This window comes from Poecilia mexicana, unplaced genomic scaffold (genome assembly GCF_051168715.1).
Source record: "Poecilia mexicana isolate PSO_F unplaced genomic scaffold, ASM5116871v1 scaffold_19, whole genome shotgun sequence".
NCBI classification, from domain to species: Eukaryota; Metazoa; Chordata; class Actinopteri; order Cyprinodontiformes; family Poeciliidae; genus Poecilia; species Poecilia mexicana.
This window is the reverse complement of record NW_028263388.1, coordinates 24145177-24164728: the sequence shown is the minus strand read 5'-3', so window position 1 is coordinate 24164728 and position 19552 is coordinate 24145177. Positions and strand designations below refer to the sequence as shown.

Genomic DNA, 19552 nt, shown 5'->3' with positions numbered 1-19552 from the left:
GTATAGATAGTGGATGTTAGGATGTTAAACAGATGTTTGACGTCTTGTGAAAAGGGTCTATAAGGCTCTCTCCGAAGAGAACCACAGAGCAGGCATTCACGATCGATCTGCACACGGATCGTTCTCTTTCCTGTTTATTGACCAATAGAGAGCTGGACGTAGAAGGCTGCTGCCCACCTCATTTACATATCGACGAAGCAGAAATACAGCGAGGGAACAATACAGAAATATATACAGAAAACGATACATAAAACAATGCAGAAATAAATAGAGCAAATGGAAATATATATTCTTTTATTTATATATTTTATTTTTATATTGATTCTTTAATTTATTATTATGTTGGATATATTTTTATTCTTTTATTTATATATTTCTACTTTTATTTATTATTATGTTGGATATATATTTATTCTTTTATTTATATATTCTTTTATTTATTTATGTCCGACATATATATTTATTCTTTTATTTATTATTATGTCAGTTTTGGTCCTCCATGCAAAACGGCGTCAGTTAGAAATTGTTTTGATTTTAATTTGGTTCGTTTTTCACCATTTACTTCACCATGGTTACTTGAAATCACAACAAAAGTAATGGCACCTCTCACAGGATCCAGCCGTACATTTTTAAATCTACGTTGAGGGGAAAGGCAGCAGTACGAGGCGCATTAACGGTGAAAAGCAGAGGCAGTTATTTTGAGGTGTAGAATCATGGATGCCTTCCATGTATTGCATGGTGGCATTTAAATGCTTTGCAACAGAGAATTATAACTCCTCTAGAAACCACAACTTCAATTTTCATTTTGCCCAGTATGTCGTATATTATGAAAAAAGTAACTCTTTACGTTATAGAAAGACTGCCAACCCTCTTGATACAAAGGAACCATCAAGTTTTTGAGAAAGTTGCCACTTATCAGTCATCAATCAGCTCAATCACCTTAAGATTAACTCAATAATCAATAACTTGTATCCCAATCAGAAATGTGAAAAATCACTTATTTTTGTTTCTGAACTCTGTAATTCACTGAGACTGTTCTCAAACTCTAAATAAGTGACTGAAACTGGTTTGTGTTTTCATATCTATTGAAAGCTTCCTGCTCTTTAACCTTTAATCTGTTTTGTTCTCAGTTCAGCTTCACTGTGAGCTTTGTAGAAATCTACAACGAGACCCTGCGGGACCTGCTGTACTCTGGCAAGGCCAGCAAGAGGCCCGATCATGAAATTAGAAAGACGGCCAGCAACGACGTGACGGTCACCAACCTGACCTACCAGAAGGTCTCCACCGAGGACGAGGCACGGCTCCGTCTGAGGATCCTGGTTCTACAACAGAGACCAAAATGTAAAGACTTACAGGAAATCATCTGCTTTTTCCTTCAGGTTCTTGGTTTAATCGCTGTGGCCAAACAGAACCGCTCCACGGCCCAGATGGGCCTGAATGCTCACTCCTCCCGCTCACACTCGGTGTTCCAGCTGGAGATCGAGGGAGAGAACGCTGGCAGGGACATCAAATGCAAGTGTGAGTGTTTTTTTTGTTTTGTTTTTTTTGTTTTTTTTTTTATCTCCAAATGGTGGAGTTGGGTTCACCTTTTATACTTAAAATATTACTTTTGATTGGTGGGAACAATCTGCTCTTTTTGCTTATTTCAAGCAGAACTGTAGATTTTCAGAGATTCACCAAGAAACTGCTGGAGTTTGTTGAGAAAATAAATTTGAAATAAGCTAGTTTTAGAACTTAGCATGTCTTGATTCAAATGGCCTAAATTGTGGTTTTAAATCAGTGACTTATTCTGGCCTATTGACCTTTATTTTGCCTGTAGTTACAGCAGATGGTTTGCTAGGATCGTTTGAACTGCCTTTTGTCTGTGGGAAAACAATACAGTGGAAGTTCCAGCTTTTCACACTCATCTGTGAAAGGCCGCAAACACGGTAGGGGTTTAGGCTTCAGATAAGAGGTCGGAGGTAGCTCCTGATTGGAGGAGCAAAGATACGCCTTATTGAATAAATTAAAGATAAGAATACGCCTTTTACTATAAAACTTTCTACACAGAAGTAACAAGTTAGATTTTGCTCTTGCAACTTCTTCAAAGACGTCTTTGCTTTTCTTTTCCTATTTTTGTCTCAGGTAATGAATGTACGTTTCTGTTATTCTGCAGTTTTGTTGATAATTCATAAGTTGTTTCTTATTGGATTAAACTCTGTAATTCTGTGACGTCAACGCGCATTGTTGTTTTCCTTGTGGCCACACGTGGCTCGCCGAGAGGATCTTGGATCAGAGGAAGAGAGAGCCAAACTTTTTCCAAAGTTAACTATTTTAGATATTTTCTTCCTTAACAGGTTTCAGTTTGACCAAACATGAATTTGACTGTCATTGAATGCATCATATGGTAACATCACAAATGTTACCAGGATGTAGCAACACTCTTCAGTGGGGAAGCTGCTTTTCAGAGAATAGGTTGTTCAGCATTGAGGATCTAAAATTAGGTCAGAGATGTAAGAAGGAGAACATTTTCTACCACATCTCAGGACATTTTCTTCCCTTCGTTAAGGCTGAAAAGAGCCAAAGGTTTTGTAGATGAAGGAACAATAAGGATATGAACAGTTCCTCTGTTTTATCATTTTAAGCCTTCAGTCTTTTTTCATCAGATGTTTTTCATCTGGAATCCTTTTGGAGATGTTGGAGTTTAGACATTTTAAATGATTTTTGTTTTCTACTTGGACCAGAAAATGTATCCATACTCAATAAATCTATGGGAAGATTTAGTAATGCTAGCCACCATGCCAATGGCTAATATTACTACTAAATGATGATAAAAGCTGATGAAATTTAACTTTTGAGCTTTGCTGTCCTTTGATTTCTACTCCTGATATTAACGCCATAAAAAGAAAAATATAAAAAAGTTGTACTGTAATGTTTACATAAGTTTCTGTATTAATCCTAAAGAGAAACGTTGATATTGACAAATTTAAACTTTACAAAAACAGAGATCATAAATCAGCTCGAGTTTAGTTGCTGCACCTGTTTTGGTGTTTTGACCGAATAGTTTCCTGACCGATCCTCCTGCTCGTTGTTTCCATGGTTACAGCCACTCTTTGCCTGGTGGACCTGGCCGGCAGCGAGCGAATGGTGAAGAGTCAGTCTCAGGGAGAGCGCTTCAAGGAGATGACGTTCATCAACAGCTCCCTGTCCAACCTGGGCATCGTCATCACTTCTCTGGCCAACAAGGTGTGTGAGACCCAAAGTCATTTATTCACAACATGAGCCAGTTTTCATTCTGCTCCTAAAACAAAAAAATAACCGTTTCAGGAGAGCCACATCCCTTATAGGAACTCCAAGCTGACCTACCTGCTGCAGAACTGCCTCGGAGGAAACAGCAAAACGTGAGTTCTTCTTCATCTACCCTGCAAAAGTCACTCATCTGCTTAAAAAATGGTTTAAAAGATATTAATCAGATTGACTGTAGAAACATCGGTCGTGTTGTTTCAGGTTTCTGATCATTTTTATTGTTTGGACTCCAGGTTGATGTTCGTGAACATTTCTCCAGAGTCAGACAGCTTTGGAGAAATGCTCAACTCTCTGAGGTTTGCCAGCAAGGTCAGTCAGTTTGGTCTGAATTATTTACCATGAAATAAAACATTTTTCTTCTAATCCACAGACGTTATTTCACTAAAACATTGTTTAGTCAGTTTGTTGACACATGGCTGATATTTGGGCTTTTATTATTCAGTGATTCATAGTTGGATGAATCATTCATGTTTATCACCATCCTGATGAGTTTCTGCTTAAATAGAGCTTCATGTTCAGTTCTGCCATAAAAGGTTTTTTTAATTTTTGTTTTGCTGTTTTTCCAGGTGAACAATTGCATCATCAGAGAGTGAGGTCCCAACAAATAGACATCAGTGTTTTTAGGAAACGGGTCCATTTTATTTAGGATTTTTTAAATATATTTTTTAACATAAGTTGCAATAAAGGTTTTTTACTTTCAATAATAAAGTGACTTTAATGGATTTCGAAACAACCCAGATAGCACATGATGTTAAATCAACGTTGAAAAATAGTTAGAATCGTTGATTTTTGGTTGAAGTCGACAAATGATGGTGGATCAACCATAAAACAATCATCCGATCAAACTGTTGAAACTGTGTCATTGAATCAATGTTGTTTTGTGGTTGAAATCTAATGACTGAAATGCCGATGTCTGATCAATGTTGAATCAATGTTGGCTGTTTTGCCGCACCACTTCCCCTCCTCTCCTCCTCATCAGAGCTCTGGGTCAGAGCATTTTATTACTGAGCGGGGGTTATCACATTTAAATTAAGCACTGTAGAGGATAGTGGGTGGTGATTCCTTTCTGTACAGTTTCTTACTTGTTCATAACAATTCTCACTGACTGTGTGTGTGTGATATATTGACACAAAAACATCTACAACTTACTAAAAGGAGTGGAGCGGTCCACCCCCACCGTTTACATGAGTGGGATGTCCCAAACACACAGCTGGTTTGCTGTTGGCTTGTTGGAAAATATGTTAATTCAATGTTGAATTATCACAAAGGTTGCATGTTTGGTTGAGGTCGACAACTGACGGTGGATCAACTATAAAACAACCATCCAGCTCTAGCCAATTAACTGTTGAAACTGTGTCTTTGAATCAATGTTGTTTTGTGGTTGAAATGTAATGACTGAAATGCTGATGTCTGATCAATGTTGAATCAATGTTAGCTGTATAGCCGCACCCCTTCCCCTCCTCTCCTCCTCATCAGAGCTCTGGGTCAGAGCATTTGATCACTGAGCGGGGGTTATCACATTTAAATTAAGCACTGTAGAGGATAGTGGATGTTGATTCCTTTCTGTAATTTTTTTACTTGTTAATAAAAATTCTTACTGACCGTTTGTGTGTGATATATTGACACAAAAACATCTACAACTTACTACAATGAGTGGTGCGGTCCACCCCTGCTATTTACATGAGTGGGATGTCCCAAACACACAGCCTCTTTGCTGTTGCCTTGTTGGCAAAAGATGTTAATTCAATGTTGAATTATGATCACAAAGGCTGCATGTATGGTTCAGGTCAACGACAGAAGCTGGATCAACCATCAAACAACCATTCAATTCTAGCCAATTAACATCCATTGATTGAAATGTCAACATCGAATCCAGTGTTTTTCAGCACCGGTCCACCAGGCCCACTGCCCTGCAAGTTTTAGGCATTTCCCTAATTCAGCACACATGATTTTAATTGACATCTGATTAACGGGGTTTTGCTGAACTGAAAACATGCAGGTCAGTTTGATTGAGGACAAGGTTTGGGGAAGAACTAGTAATCTAAATGTTCAATCAATGTAAGGTGTTTTTTGCACCCCTCACCACCACCTGCCATTCAAACGCCCAACCCCCTTCCCTCCACCCGCCAAAGACACACACACACCTCTTTCCCCCCACCTGGGCCCATCTACCCCTCAATCGGGTGAAACAACTTTAATTTTAAGTGAGGGTTTTTCATTTTTCACATTTTATTTTTTAAAAGATTTTTTTGGCTAGTGGCCTTTATTTGATAGTTAATTGACAGGAAAGTGGGTGATGAGAGAGGTGGGGTAATGCAGCAAAGGTTGCCAAGGTCAGGAATCGAACCTGCAACAGCTGCGTTGAGGACTAGGGTCTCAATTGTGGGTTGTGCTTAAACCCCTGTTTAAAGATCTGTCCCTCTTTTCTTAAATGAAATATTATATCAAACCCATGTTGTCATTTTTAACCTTTTGTACACAGTTTACCCATCATCTGCCAATAATATAGTGTTTAACACCAGTGAAGAAACTTTTAATGGCATGTTGTGATGTTCTGCACAGTTTTCGAAGTTCCCTTAAACACAGTAGCATTCTCAAGGTGCTCTTTTAGTACTCCATCAAGAGAAGCAAGAAAATCAACCAACTATGAGTATGAGAGGCCCCATAGGCCAAAACCTACAAACTCTCTTACATGTACTATCAAACCCTCACATTCGCTATCAAACCCTCTTGCACGTACCATCAAACTCCCTGACAGAGTTTGATTGCAACGGAAGTTATCTTAAAATTTCAGTTTCTGATTAGACCCCTGGCAGGCTTTTCAAAATAAAAGCGGACCTCCGGTTTATGTTTGATTTATGTTTCTCTCCTGCGGCTTTAAAAATGTAAAACTTTGTGTTAATTGATTTGCTAAATGTTAGAGCCATAAATAGGAAATATTTAAGTTATTTGTAAGATGGTTTGTTTGTATTTTATAAAATTTAGTTAGGACGATTGATATTTGTTTAGGCATTTTTATTGTGCAATTTAGTTTTATTTTGAAAGGTCTAGGGAATGAAAGATATTGGATCTATTGCCATAACACTAAAGGAAATCATGTATCTGAAAATAAATTAAAATATATTATGTTGGCAAAAAATTCTGTAAACCACATATGTGCTACCTCAATCAAAACTGCTGACATTTGACATTTAACAAATCTTTCAGATTACATGAACAATACCTTACCAGGTACTTTTCTGACTTCAGGATGACACAGGGGCACCTATCAGACCAATTTTAACTGAGGTTGCACATATGTGCTTTACAGGATTTTTTGCCCACACAATAATTTTTTTTCAGATACATAATGTTTTGCAAATTAAAACCCTCTATGGCCTGGCGTTGCCCTCGGGCAACAAACCACATTTCTGTACCTCACATTGCTCTGTAATTTTATTTTGGGGGTAATGATTTAAAATACCTCCAGGAGCTGCATCTGGTCCAGCTCCTTCCAGTTCTCTCCAAAAACTCGCCTTCCTTTTAGACTTGTCATTTCAACAATGATTTTCTATATTGCACTAGACACGAGTAGCTCAGAATGACTTGATGTTTGTGATGTGAGTTACTGCCATCCTGGCATGATCAACAAGAAGTTCCAGAGCTTCCATGGTTGTCATCTTTTTATTTTTGTCCAAATAAAAGAGGTATCGAGGTTCATGTGACCTTTTACTGAGAAGAGGAACAGTCCTTTTTATGAAGCAGAGGTGGGTTAGGGTTAGGTGGAAAGAAGTCCTAAATGGACTATTTGTGAATTTGTAGCTTTACATTCAATTTTCAGCCTTGTTAGATGTTGGACAGCTCCGAAATGCTGAGTAGAACTAGATCTGGCTGTATCAAACTGAAATTAGTTGATCTGCTTATGTTCTAAATGATCAGCAAGCCAGAAGCCAAAAACGCTTTATCTCACCGAAATAAGTACAAATTGGACTATCTGTAAGTTTGCAGCTTTACATTCAACTTTCAGCCTTGATAGATGTTGGACAGCTCCGAAATGCTGAGCAGCACCAGATATGGCTGTATAAAACTGAAATTAGTTGATCTGCTTATGTTCCAAATGATCAGAAAGCCAGAAGCCAAAAACGCTTTATCTCAGCGAAAGAAGTCATAAATGGACTATTTGTGAATTTGTAGCTTTACATTCAATTTTCAGCCTTGTTAGATGTTGGACAGCTCCGAAATGCTGAGCAGAACTAGAGGGAGACCCGCCACCACCTGGTGTCAAAACTTTAACGTACAACTACATCATAATGTAATTTCAAAAACATATGATTGACCTGAATATAAACATTTTTCTGAGCAGATCTGCTGAATCGTTTACTGTCATCCACAGCTTGGCTTTGAGATCAGATGAGGAGCTGATGAAATGTGTGAAGATGATTTGAAGGTGGATTTTAACTTCACCAAACTTTATCAAAAAATTTGAAGTTGCAGTTTATAGCATGGTGCGCTCATAGTCCGGAAAATACGGTAATTGGTCTTAAAAGATTTTTTGAAAGCGAATTATCTGCAAATAATGCCATGTTTGAGTGTCTTTGCTGTAGTAGTGACTAGCGGCGTAATCATGTAATTTTCTTACCACTAGATGGCAGTAGATACAGCGCATTTTACATTAAAACAAGAGAATTAGTGTGTTACTACATTCATGCATCACACACCACAGTGTTGTGGCCCTGTTCAGGTGTATTTTTGAAGTGGATATGCTAAGTGCAATTTGAAATGAGAAATGTAAAATATGATGAAAATAATTTTTATAATTTTTTATGTTTATTTGATTCCTATTCAAGACACTTTGATAAGAATGACTATATATGTAACATAGGCGGCTACAGAGTATCTTTGTTTACAGTTTTGGTTGGTGGTGTGCCTCGTGATTTTTTCAATTAAAACAATGTACCTTGGCTCAAAAAAGGTTGGAAAACACTGATTTACTGGACCCTGGTCATGCCCCTTTACCTGGGCAATGGGCATGTTTTTCCTGTCCAGGTCATGAACTTGTCTGTAGAGGATGCAATCCAGACTATATTTGAACTTTTGACTGAAGTTGACTCTGTAAACAGTGACCAGCTGTGTAAAGTTCAGTTTCAGAGAATTTCAGCAGACATTGATGAAGAAGGCAGCATTAGCAGACAGCCTGAACCACCAACAGATGTCCAGTCCATCCTTGATAAGCTAAAGGTTAAAAGCACAACTAGCTTTGCTGTTGGAGAAATACTCATTTGGATTTGCAGCAGAAGATGAATGACCTCGGTTACACAGACAAAGTACAACATGAAGTACACCTCGCAGATGACACGCCTGTGACACAGCCTTACTGATGGATTCATTGTGATCCAAGCAAGAGAACACATTGGCAAGTTGTTAAGGAAAGGAGTTATCAAAGAGAGCTCCAGTCCATATGCTTCCCCAATTGTGTTGGTCAGAAAAGCCGATGGTAGTCTGAGGTTAAGTGTTGGCTACAGAAAGCTCAACTCCAAAACCAGACACGATGCTTTTCTGCTCCCAAGAATAGATGAAAGTTTTGATGCACTGAGAGGAGCTAAATTCTTCCACACAATAGATTTAGTAAGTGGGTATCACCAGGTGGCTATGAACAAATGCGATAAAAAAAATATGCATATTTGTGCCAATAATCTGTTAGTCAGCGGATCAGTTCCACCTCATCCTTACCTTGGGCTCTGTGTCTGAACAACATGAATGCAGAGGAACTGAGAATCGGTTCAGTCATTATTAGAACGAGGGCAACCAGACTAACTTATTTTTGCTAAATTGTTATATTTAGCTAAATACTATTGTTGAGGGGCACAAGCAGGACTCCTGATGCACAGATACAAAATATGTAAGAAAAATAAAATCAAAATGGGGCATCAAGGATAAACAGATCAGGGGCTCTGGCCCCCTCAGACCCCCTTCTACATGTGCCTGCCCACGAGTAATGAGATCAACGACCGGATGGCTGTTATGCAATGCAGGTCGAGGTCCTTCTTCTCAACCTCCCAGTAAAGTATAAAATCAGGCTGTGCCTCCGTTTCCTGTTGAATCTGCTTGACCAGAGACGATATCACACTTTCAGTTCGCTCTCGATGGGAGAAGCACCATGGATTTGATAATTACCGTCACTCTTTTCTGTTCAGGTAAGAAAAATTAGTGTTTTTTGATTTCACTCAGATGCCTTGCACCCAGTGATGTCAGTCTAATTGGTCTAAGGGGCGGCGAGCCAAATTAAGTTCATCAGCACCATAAAGAGCCACACAGCAATTTCAACATTAGTTTTATGCCACATGGCTTGGTGAAACTGTTTTTCTTAGTCTCTAAGGCTTTAGTACATTTTTATAAGTGTCTTTAGGTTTGGTTTGTACTCTGATGTAGCTACTCAAAGCAACTCTTTCACGTGTGTGTCAGTAAGAACAGGACAATGATTAGACGTCTAAAAAGTAATTCAGACATACAGAAAACTTTTGAGCTCCGTCTGCCAAACTGCCAGATGCAGAAATGTCTCACGCAGGATTTTTTTGAAACATGTCGGATAATTTACCAGTGTGGATCATATTTGTGGAGATATTTTCATATTTTACACTTTAAGCATTATTTTGATGCAACACCCAAAGTCATCCTCACAGAAGACATGAAAGCCTTTAAATTGTTTATGTATAAAAGTGAATAAATATAATGTGTTGTATGTCCTAAAGGTCAAAGGTAAAGGTAACTTTATTTACATCGCTCATTTTCTACAGCAAGGCAAAATGTTGACGCAAAAATATCTTTGGTCACAAAATCTATTTTAGTTTTTAGTATTAAAAAACAGCCAATCACATGATGCAAAACCTCAGTATTAGAAATATCACAAATTTGATTGTGATATTGAAATTCTTACTTTCTGTTTCTGTTTTTTGTGACATTTGTTGGTTTGGTCTTTAGTGCTCCCTAGCGGTTAAACATAGAAACTGCAGAGGATGTCATTTCACCAAAAACAGTACAGTCATTAAAAAGAGAAACTGTATAAATACATAAAACACACCATGGCTTTGAATTAAAGGAATTCAGTGAATTTTTCCTCTTTTTCCCTCAGTGCTAAAAGCTGCAGTCGGCTTTAATGTTGATTCAGGTTCTTGGAAAACCCTGAGTGAAGATGATGAAAGTTTTGGCTACCAGGTGGTGCAAAGACAATCAGAGTGAGTCATCTTGAGTTTTTAAACACTTTGTGTTGTAAAATGTTTATAAAATGGTTTCTCACTAATGTTTTCTGTTTCTCTCAGTCTGCTTGTCAGCGCCCCACGACTGCAGTATGAAAATAATAAAACGGGACGGATATTTCAGTGCTCAACAGGCGGCTCTTGCAGCAATCTGCCTGCTTTAGGTAGCAATCATTTTTCTCCTGATGTCACACACACATAAACAGAAAAACATTTAAACTTACAAATTTTATAAGTTGATTTCATGACCAGACATTATGGAAAGCCATTTGCGCCAAAATTGAATAAATAAATAAATGGGTTAAATAAATAAAAAATGAGTAAAATAAATCAAAAAATGAAGTAAATGAGTGAAATAAATAAAAAATTTGTTAAATAAATAGTTTAGCTTTTTCATTAAACCAATTTTTAATTTATTTATTTTTCATATTATCAATTTCCCAATTTCTCTTTTTCATTTATCTATTTGTCATTTATCCCTTTATCCATTTACCCATTTTTCATTAATCTATTTTTCATTTGTCCATTTTTCATTTATCCCTTTATCTATTTACCCATTTTTCATTAATCTATTTTTTAATTTAACCGTTTTTCCATTTCCTATTTCCATTAACCCGATTTGCTATTTCCCACTTTCATTAATCAATTTCTCATATATCCCTTTTCTTACTTACCCATTTTCTTTTATCTATTTTTCATTTACCCATTTTTCATTAATCTCTTTATCTATTTACCCATTTTTCATTAATCTATCTTTTAATTTAACCGTTTTTCCATTTCCTTTTTCCATTAACCCGATTTTCCTATTTCCCACTTTCATTAATCAATTTCTCATATATCCCTTTTTTTATTTACCCATTTTCTTTTATCTATTTTTCATTTACCCATTTTTTATTAATCTCTTTATCTATTTACCCATTTTTCATTAATCTATCTTTTAATTTAACCATTTTTCCATTTCCTTTTTCCATTAACCCGATTTTCCTATTTCCCACTTTCATTAATCAATTTCTCATATATCCCTTTTTTTATTTACCCATTTTCTTTTATCTATTTTTCATTTACCCATTTTTCATTAATCTCTTTATCTATTTACCCATTTTTCATTAATCTATCTTTTAATTTAACCATTTTCCATTTCCTTTTTCCATTAACCCGATTTTCTATTTCCCACTTTCATTAATCAATTTCTCATATATCCCTTCTTTATGTACCCATTTTTCTTTAACCTATTTTTCATTTAACTTTTGTTTGAAAAACTTTTAATTTTCCCATTTTCCAATTTCCCTTATTCATTTAGTATTTCCTTATTTTCTTATTTATCACATTCTATTTTCCCCGCTAAACTTAGGGGGAAAAATAAATGCAAATGAGGAGTGGCACGTCATCAGGCTACAACTTCCCCAATTGGTTGGTTAGCGTCACACCTACTTTGCTTTCAAGAAAGATGGCGACCTACTAACGGGTTATCAATAAGCATAAGCTCATTAACTTCATTAGAAAATAGTGTTATTACTCCTGACTTTATTTTTGTGTGGCCGCTCAGACAGAACGTGTTTCAGCTGGCGGCTCTGATGGACTCAGAGCTTCACCGTCGGGGTTTTTTATAGTTTGGACGAAGCGGCCGCTGAAGTTGGCTTACGATTGAAGGTTCAGGACGCCTTCGTAGCTACCAGCTGCGATTCAACTATAAGGAGCAGACTTGACTGTACATCGTAAGTGAACTGCAATATCCAGTGGCAGCTCTACGGAGCATCGAGCTGAAAGAATGACGGTGCCAAGCCTTGGAGAACTGCATCGGAGGCCATCTTTCAGACATGCACCGCTGCTGTCCGTCCAGGATCCTCCGGTTGCCCAGACGGTAAGCTAACGCTGATGTTTTCCAACTATAGTCATATTTGTAACCAAACTTGAGGCCAACAGGTGTACTTTTGATCGCCACCAGGTCAAAAGTACAGCTTGTTTTTGCAGCACATTCATTAATGTTTCTATCGTGTATGTTTTCAGATGCTAAGCTGTCACAGCAGACCATCCTGCAGGCCTCTGGTCTCTGTTTCCAGTGATCTCACAGCTTCAGGGTGACCAGAGACCTTCACCTTTCTGGAGCAGGAACACCCGGCCAAATGCACTGGTGACACATTTAATTTAAAAAATGTGGGGGTAAATTAACGCTGATGTTTGTAAACAGACTACCTGAATACAGTGACCTTAGTGAGGGTACAGAATGCAGAATGGATAAAAGCTGAACTCCTGCTAAAATCTGTCCCTATTGGTTACATCCCTGAAATGTGCCAAGTGTGGCCCACATGCATACATGTCGTATTCATATAAAGTAATTATGACTATTTATTTCAGTAGTTCTTTGTGGATGTATAACTTGGCCACCTTAGTTTCCCTGTTTTTGTTCAACATATGTGCCTCAACATTTGGTTACTGTTCCATAATTTGTACTCCAAACATGTTTTTACTCATGTTTATCTCTTACTTACATGTTTAAGTAAAAAGTAGCTGAATAAGAAATTACACATGAGTAAAGAAGCATTTGGTAAAAAGTATACAAGTACTGAGTAACTGATCAAGTTATCAATTATTTCATATCTTAAAAAATTACACAATTAGAGGGCTCAAAATATAAAGTTCAGTGGAATTTTTAGTTTTTTAAAGACAAAATAAAAAATTTGTTTAAATAAGAATAGTGATGCTTCATAATAAAATGACCTGAGTAAAAGTAAAAAGTTCAGCATAGTAACGGTACTCCTAAAACTTCATTTGAGTTTCAAAAAGTTACTCAACTATATTTGAGTAAATGTAATTAGTGAGTCCTAAACTCTTTCCTTCTGAGGGAACAGGAGAAGGAATTGTTAAGGAAATAAATTAATCTTATTTTTATATTAAACATTGTTTTAATTAACAAACGAATCATAAATAACACCCAGAACATATTCTGTTATGTTTATTCAAGGATCAAGAAAAATGACTGGAGATTCTGGCTGAGAGAGGGACAACGGCAAATAGGGAGGAGAACCGTCTGCACTGTGAGCAGCACCAGAACTCCTGATGGGTCTCCTTCAGGAAGAACCAGAGAGATGGCCGACCTCCGCAGAGAAGAGTTCACCCAAACATCAGAGGAAAAATTATTTTTTTTTTTCACTTTCAAGGACTCTAAAAAGCTTGCTGATTAAATTTTCAGTTAATGTTCAGCAAACATTCAAAGTTTAGTGTTTGGATAATACTTATGCAGTATCACATGTTTAGACTAAATTATCACATGACTAGAGCTGATTAAATCTTGGTTGCACCTCGGCGAGAAAAAGAGTGCCACAAACCTCCCAAAGAAGAGGATAGCAATGTATGTTTAAATAAACATACAACAAAGATTTTTGGTGCACATCATCTTTAAAGTGTCTAGTTATGATATTCACCTTTGCATTTATAAAAATTTGTTAGGTGTGTGAGCAGGATGTGTAAACATGTTGACGGTCATAATAGTGACAGGTGGGAGAATACGTTTGACCAATAGGTCCACTTATTTAAATACATACCATATTCTTCCAATTCCTAACTTCTTCCTTTTTAAGATTAATTTTGAGTTTGGTTCTTGATTTGTTGGACTTTGTTATAGCCAGACAAAGCATACAACAATGTAGTTGTGAGAAAAATGGAACCCTTACTGATTTTGATAGTGATGGCTTAAACATGGACTATAAGGGGAAGATGGGCCATTTTCCATGCCTGATTTTGAATGCATATGATCAGTTCATGGGAAAAGAGGATAATCTGACCCTTCATCAGGCATGTGGTACTCTGTTACCACCTGCAAAAGTTTATGACGAAGGGACAGCTGTCTCTTTGATGTACCCTTTAAAGAGGATCCAAATGAGGTTCCAACACAAGATGAGAAACTGCTGATCCACTAGAAAAACAACAATATTTTCCTAATGGAAACAAAGATGAAGAATTATATAGAGACTGATGTCAACTAGATCAATGAGCACATGAGAGGTGTAGACCTTTATGACCAAACCCCCTCAAGGTTCAATGTCATGGTCAGGTCCAAGAAGTGATGGTGGTTGTTGAGATGCTTTACCAAGGCCGAGAAAGAGTCACACGCTGTTAGACAAAGGGCCCATAGTAAAGAGTTACATTTTTGATTCTGTTAGACACTAAGGTCCATTTCTCACGAGAAACAGAAACTTATCAGGCCACAGAGACATGGTGTGATTTCAGGGAGTGTCTTCAGTCCATATAATCAGCTGCTCCTCTTTCTCCTCAGACGCTGCACAGACTTTTTTAGAAACTCTTCTCGGATGTAATGGTAAAGCGTCTCCTTTCAGCGCTGAAAGTTAATAAAATAAGTAAAGTCTGAATGCTTTTCTTGGCTGATTTTATGCTCCGTGTGTCAATACAAATTATGATTCATCGATTGAGATTCTCGTTCTCAACATGGTCCATACCAAAAGCACACCTGAAACAGTGCCGGTAGCCTAGGAGGTTGGAGTTTATCTTGTACCTGGTGGGTTGCCTGCTGGAACCCCCACTTTGTTTGTGTCAGTAGTTGTGACCTTGATCAAGAGGACAATTCAGCCACCATGCCAGCCGGTGGTATTCAGAGGACCCTGGTGGAGGAGCCGGTGTATGACTGCCTTACTTCTGTCAAACTGTGGCAGGCAAGCTGTAGCTACAATATAGTAGCTTACTGCTGTCGGTGTGTGAATGTGTGTGTGAATGGGTGAATGACTAAATGTGGTGAAAACATTTTCAGGTCATTTGGACTTGATAAAGAACTACACAAGTACAGGCCATTTACCTTTCAGATATTATTTTACAAATGTGTCGTAGGAGGAACAACTGATTTGCTCATCATGGCTTATTAGCTTATGCAAAGGTTTGGTATAAGGCCAGCAGGTCATGGAAATAGATCTCAAATGGACACTTCTCTTCAAGTTATGACGAGATGTAACCAAGACACTTTCTGGTCAGTCAATGCAAGAGTCATTTCCAGAGATGTTGTTCCAGTTGTTGCTTTTGCACCACCCATGCATTGGAGAAATTCAAGGTTTTATTGCACACTGAGTGCTTCAAGAAAGAACATGGAAAGTAAGAAAGAGATGAAATAACCTAAAATTGAAGAAAACCAAAGTCACCAAATGGTGAGAAGGAGCCATACTACTCTCCTTTGATTCCAGGCCTTGGGGTCCGGTATCCTGCAACTTTCAGGTGTGTTCCTGGTCCAACACACCTGAATTAAATGGATCACCCTTTCAGTATGCAGTCCAGTTCTCCAGAGTCCTGCTTATCACCTGATTCAGGTGTGCTGAAGCAGAGGCGGATGGAAAAGATGCATGACACAGGCCCTAAATCCTGGAGACGGAGACCCCTGGACTAAGTCTATTGAGTTTTACTTTATGACAGTGTGACAAATGTTCATAATTTTCAGAAATATAAATGAAAGCCTCTACTGTAGATGTTATCTTTATGATCTATGTTACTGTGATGACACTACAACTGACTGAAGTTCAATATAATTATGCATAAACACTCAAGCACTCAAATTTACCTTGGTTTAGAATATATTGATAGTCAAATTTGTACTTTACAGAGCAAATGTTGCACTAAAGTAATGCTGTGGCAAGATATATTCTACTAAAGAAACAATGTTCACATATTATGATCATGTCTATTTGGAAAAAGCACTTTTAGCTCATCTTAGTATTAGAACACCATATTATCCCACCGGTCACAATTGTGACCGAACATAAAACACACTTTTTTACATACTTTTCCACAATTTTTAAAATTATTTCCCTGATTAGTTCAAAGGGCTATCAATGACATCGGATTTTCATATTTACATGTTTGGGAAAAATTTGGAATGAATGGGTTAAAGCCACAAACAAACTATCCATCTTATTGTCTCTGGGATGTGAAAACATGAGATTTGATTAAATTAGAACTACACAAATGAGAAGGAACACAGATTTCATAATATATATTTTTTTATTATTAAAAACAGTAGATGGTTCTTGCATAGCAATGCTATAAGAACAGCCACATTTTTTAAATTAAATGTGTCACCAGTGCATTTGGCCGGGTGTTCCTGCTCCAGAAAGGTGAAGGTCTCTGGTCACCCTGAAGCTGTGAGATCACTGGAAACAGAGACCAGAGGCCTGCAGGATGGTCTGCTGTGACAGCTTAGCATCTGAAAACATACACGATAGAAACATTAATGAATGTGCTGCAAAAACAAGCTGTACTTTTGACCTGGTGGCGATCAAAAGTACACCTGTTGGCCTCAAGTTTGGTTACAAATATGACTATAGTTGGAAAACATCAGCGTTAGCTTACCGTCTGGGCAACCGGAGGATCCTGGACGGACAGCAGCGGTGCATGTCTGAAAGATGGCCTCCGATGCAGTTCTCCAAGGCTTGGCACCGTCATTCTTTCAGCTCGATGCTCCGTAGAGCTGCCACTGGATATTGCAGTTCACTTACGATGTACAGTCAAGTCTGCTCCTTATAGTTGAATCGCAGCTGGTAGCTACGAAGGCGTCCTGAACCTTCAATCGTAAGCCAACTTCAGCGGCCGCTTCGTCCAAACTATAAAAAACCCCGACGGTGAAGCTCTGAGTCCATCAGAGCCGCCAGCTGAAACACGTTCTGTCTGAGCGGCCACACAAAAATAAAGTCAGGAGTAATAACACTATTTTCTAATGAAGTTAATGAGCTTATGCTTATTGATAACCCGTTAGTAGGTCGCCATCTTTCTTGAAAGCAAAGTAGGTGTGACGCTAACCAACCAATTGGGGAAGTTGTAGCCTGATGACGTGCCACTCCTCATTTGCATTTATTTTCCCCCCTAAGTTTAGCGGGGAAAATAGAATGTGATAAATAAGAAAATAAGGAAATACTAAATGAATAAGGGAAATTGGAAAATGGGAAAATTAAAAGTTTTTCAAACAAAAGTTAAATGAAAAATAGGTTAAAGAAAAATGGGTACATAAAGAAGGGATATATGAGAAATTGATTAATGAAAGTGGGAAATAGAAAATCGGGTTAATGGAAAAAGGAAATGGAAAATGGTTAAATTAAAAGATAGATTAATGAAAAATGGGTAAATAGATAAAGAGATTAATGAAAAATGGGTAAATGAAAAATAGATAAAAGAAAATGGGTAAATAAAAAAAGGGATATATGAGAAATTGATTAATGAAAGTGGGAAATAGGAAAATCGGGTTAATGGAAAAAGGAAATGGAAAAACGGTTAAATTAAAAGATAGATTAATGAAAAATGGGTAAATAGATAAAGAGATTAATGAAAAATGGGTAAATGAAAAATAGATAAAAGAAAATGGGTAAGTAAGAAAAGGGATATATGAGAAATTGATTAATGAAAGTGGGAAATAGCAAATCGGGTTAATGGAAATAGGAAATGGAAAAACGGTTAAATTAAAAAATAGATTAATGAAAAATGGGTAAATAGATAAAGGGATAAATGAAAAATGGACAAATGAAAAATAGATTAATGAAAAATGGGTAAATGGATAAAGGGATAAATGACAAATAGATAAATGAAAAAGAGAAATTGGGAAATTGATAATATGAAAAATAAATAAATTAAAAATTGGTTTAATGAAAAAGCTAAACTATTTATTTAACAAATTTTTTATTTATTTCACTCATTTACTTCATTTTTTGATTTATTTTACTCATTTTTTATTTATTTAACCCATTTATTTATTTATTCAATTTTGGCGCAAATGGCTTTCCATACTGACATATTCACCAGGAGTTTCAATAACTATTGTGGCTATCCCAAACATCCAGTCCTGAAAAAAGTATTTTACTTATTTTTTTTGGCATCTAATGTAAGTGAATATAAAATGAAGTGAACTCTGATTAACCGTATTTATTTTAGACACTCGGCCTGTTCACTCCTTGACTGTTAGAATAAAGTGGAACCGACATCATGAATTAGGTTAAAAGGTGTTGTATTGTGAACTGAACTAAACAAGTGAGAAACGACGTGCTTAACTGTCATCAGGTCGGGAAGAATAACAAAAGGTTCTAGCATCCAGCTGAACCACAATGAGAGAAAATAGTTAGGCTACATTCACACTGCAGCCTGAAGAGACCAAAATCAGATTTTTTTTTTTTTTTGCCTTAAGGCGACTTATGTCGGATCTTTTAATCACAATTTGAACAACACAGATCATATTTTTTCAAATGTGACCCAGGAAATGTGGTTAATATTCCGATCTGTTGAAATGTGATCTGAGTCTCTGCAGCCAGATCACATTTTGCTGACCATGCGCTTTATGTGTGGCGTTATTGCGCCCTCTGCTGCGCATGCTGGACAATTTCAGGTCATTATGTGACTGGAAATCACATGAAAGTTGCATTTATTTGGACTTAGCCTTAGAAACATATGTTCACTGTAATTTATGGAAACAATTTTTAACGAGTGATAACTTTGTCAAGTCATCATCACAAGTGATTATTTTTGCAGAGCAAAGAGCTGCTGTCAACATGTCTCTTGGTTTGGCAATGGCATATGATCCTTCAACACAAAACACAATGGTGAGAGGATGAGCTGCAGGAAATAATGAATAAATGCAACATGAAAATGTAAAACTCAGGACACAGTAAAGGAATAGACGTACTTATCGCACATTTTCCAGGTCTGTGGTCGAACCATTCCCAGAGACTGTGCATCTATCGCCATGTACAACGGTTTGTGCTTTGAGATCGATTCAAATAATACACTTGTGAAGTCTTACCCGCCTGCGACTGAAGGTACAGTAACTGCCTCTGTAAACTGGAGGTTAACTTTCTCTGTAACACAGATGATTAACGGTCTGGATCTCTGATTTCTTTTCAGAGTGTGGAACCCAAGCTGACATTGCATTTCTGCTGGATGGCTCAGGCAGTCTAACTTCCCGTGATTTCAGCAGAATGAAAGAATTTGTGAAAAATCTGATCAGAACATTCCTGGACAGAGATACACAGGTGAGACTATCATTGATAATGCAACACATT

General features: G+C 37.2%; 2 protein-coding genes and 1 long non-coding RNA gene across 3 annotated transcripts in view; 2 read left to right on the top strand and 1 right to left on the bottom strand.

Annotated features, from left to right (window-relative positions):
- The first annotated feature begins 164 nt into the window (after positions 1 to 164).
- LOC106922195 (carboxy-terminal kinesin 2-like) lies at positions 165 to 3855 on the top strand. Its single transcript, XM_088001083.1, has 5 exons — positions 165 to 1516; positions 3086 to 3225; positions 3307 to 3380; positions 3519 to 3602; positions 3852 to 3855. The coding sequence occupies exons 1-5, from the start codon at positions 1438 to 1440 to the stop codon at positions 3853 to 3855; spliced, it is 381 nt and encodes a 126-aa protein (XP_087857209.1). The 5' UTR covers positions 165 to 1437.
- A 5494-nt stretch (positions 3856 to 9349) lies between these two features.
- The window catches only part of LOC106911505 (integrin alpha-X-like), a 29974-nt gene continuing 19771 nt past the window's right edge, over positions 9350 to 19552 (top strand). The window contains exons 1-6 of the mRNA XM_088000961.1: positions 9350 to 9458; positions 10394 to 10496; positions 10581 to 10681; positions 19023 to 19093; positions 19195 to 19309; positions 19395 to 19522. Of these exons, the coding sequence (XP_087857087.1) occupies positions 9422 to 9458; positions 10394 to 10496; positions 10581 to 10681; positions 19023 to 19093; positions 19195 to 19309; positions 19395 to 19522 (555 nt within the window). The 5' untranslated portion in view covers positions 9350 to 9421. The remainder of the gene's footprint in view (positions 9459 to 10393; positions 10497 to 10580; positions 10682 to 19022; positions 19094 to 19194; positions 19310 to 19394; positions 19523 to 19552) is intronic.
- LOC148153761 (uncharacterized) lies at positions 16585 to 18474 on the bottom strand. The gene is made up of 2 exons (XR_015761518.1): positions 16863 to 18474; positions 16585 to 16716 (listed from the first exon to the last, which is right to left on the bottom strand). It is a non-coding gene; the product is annotated as an uncharacterized LOC148153761 (long non-coding RNA).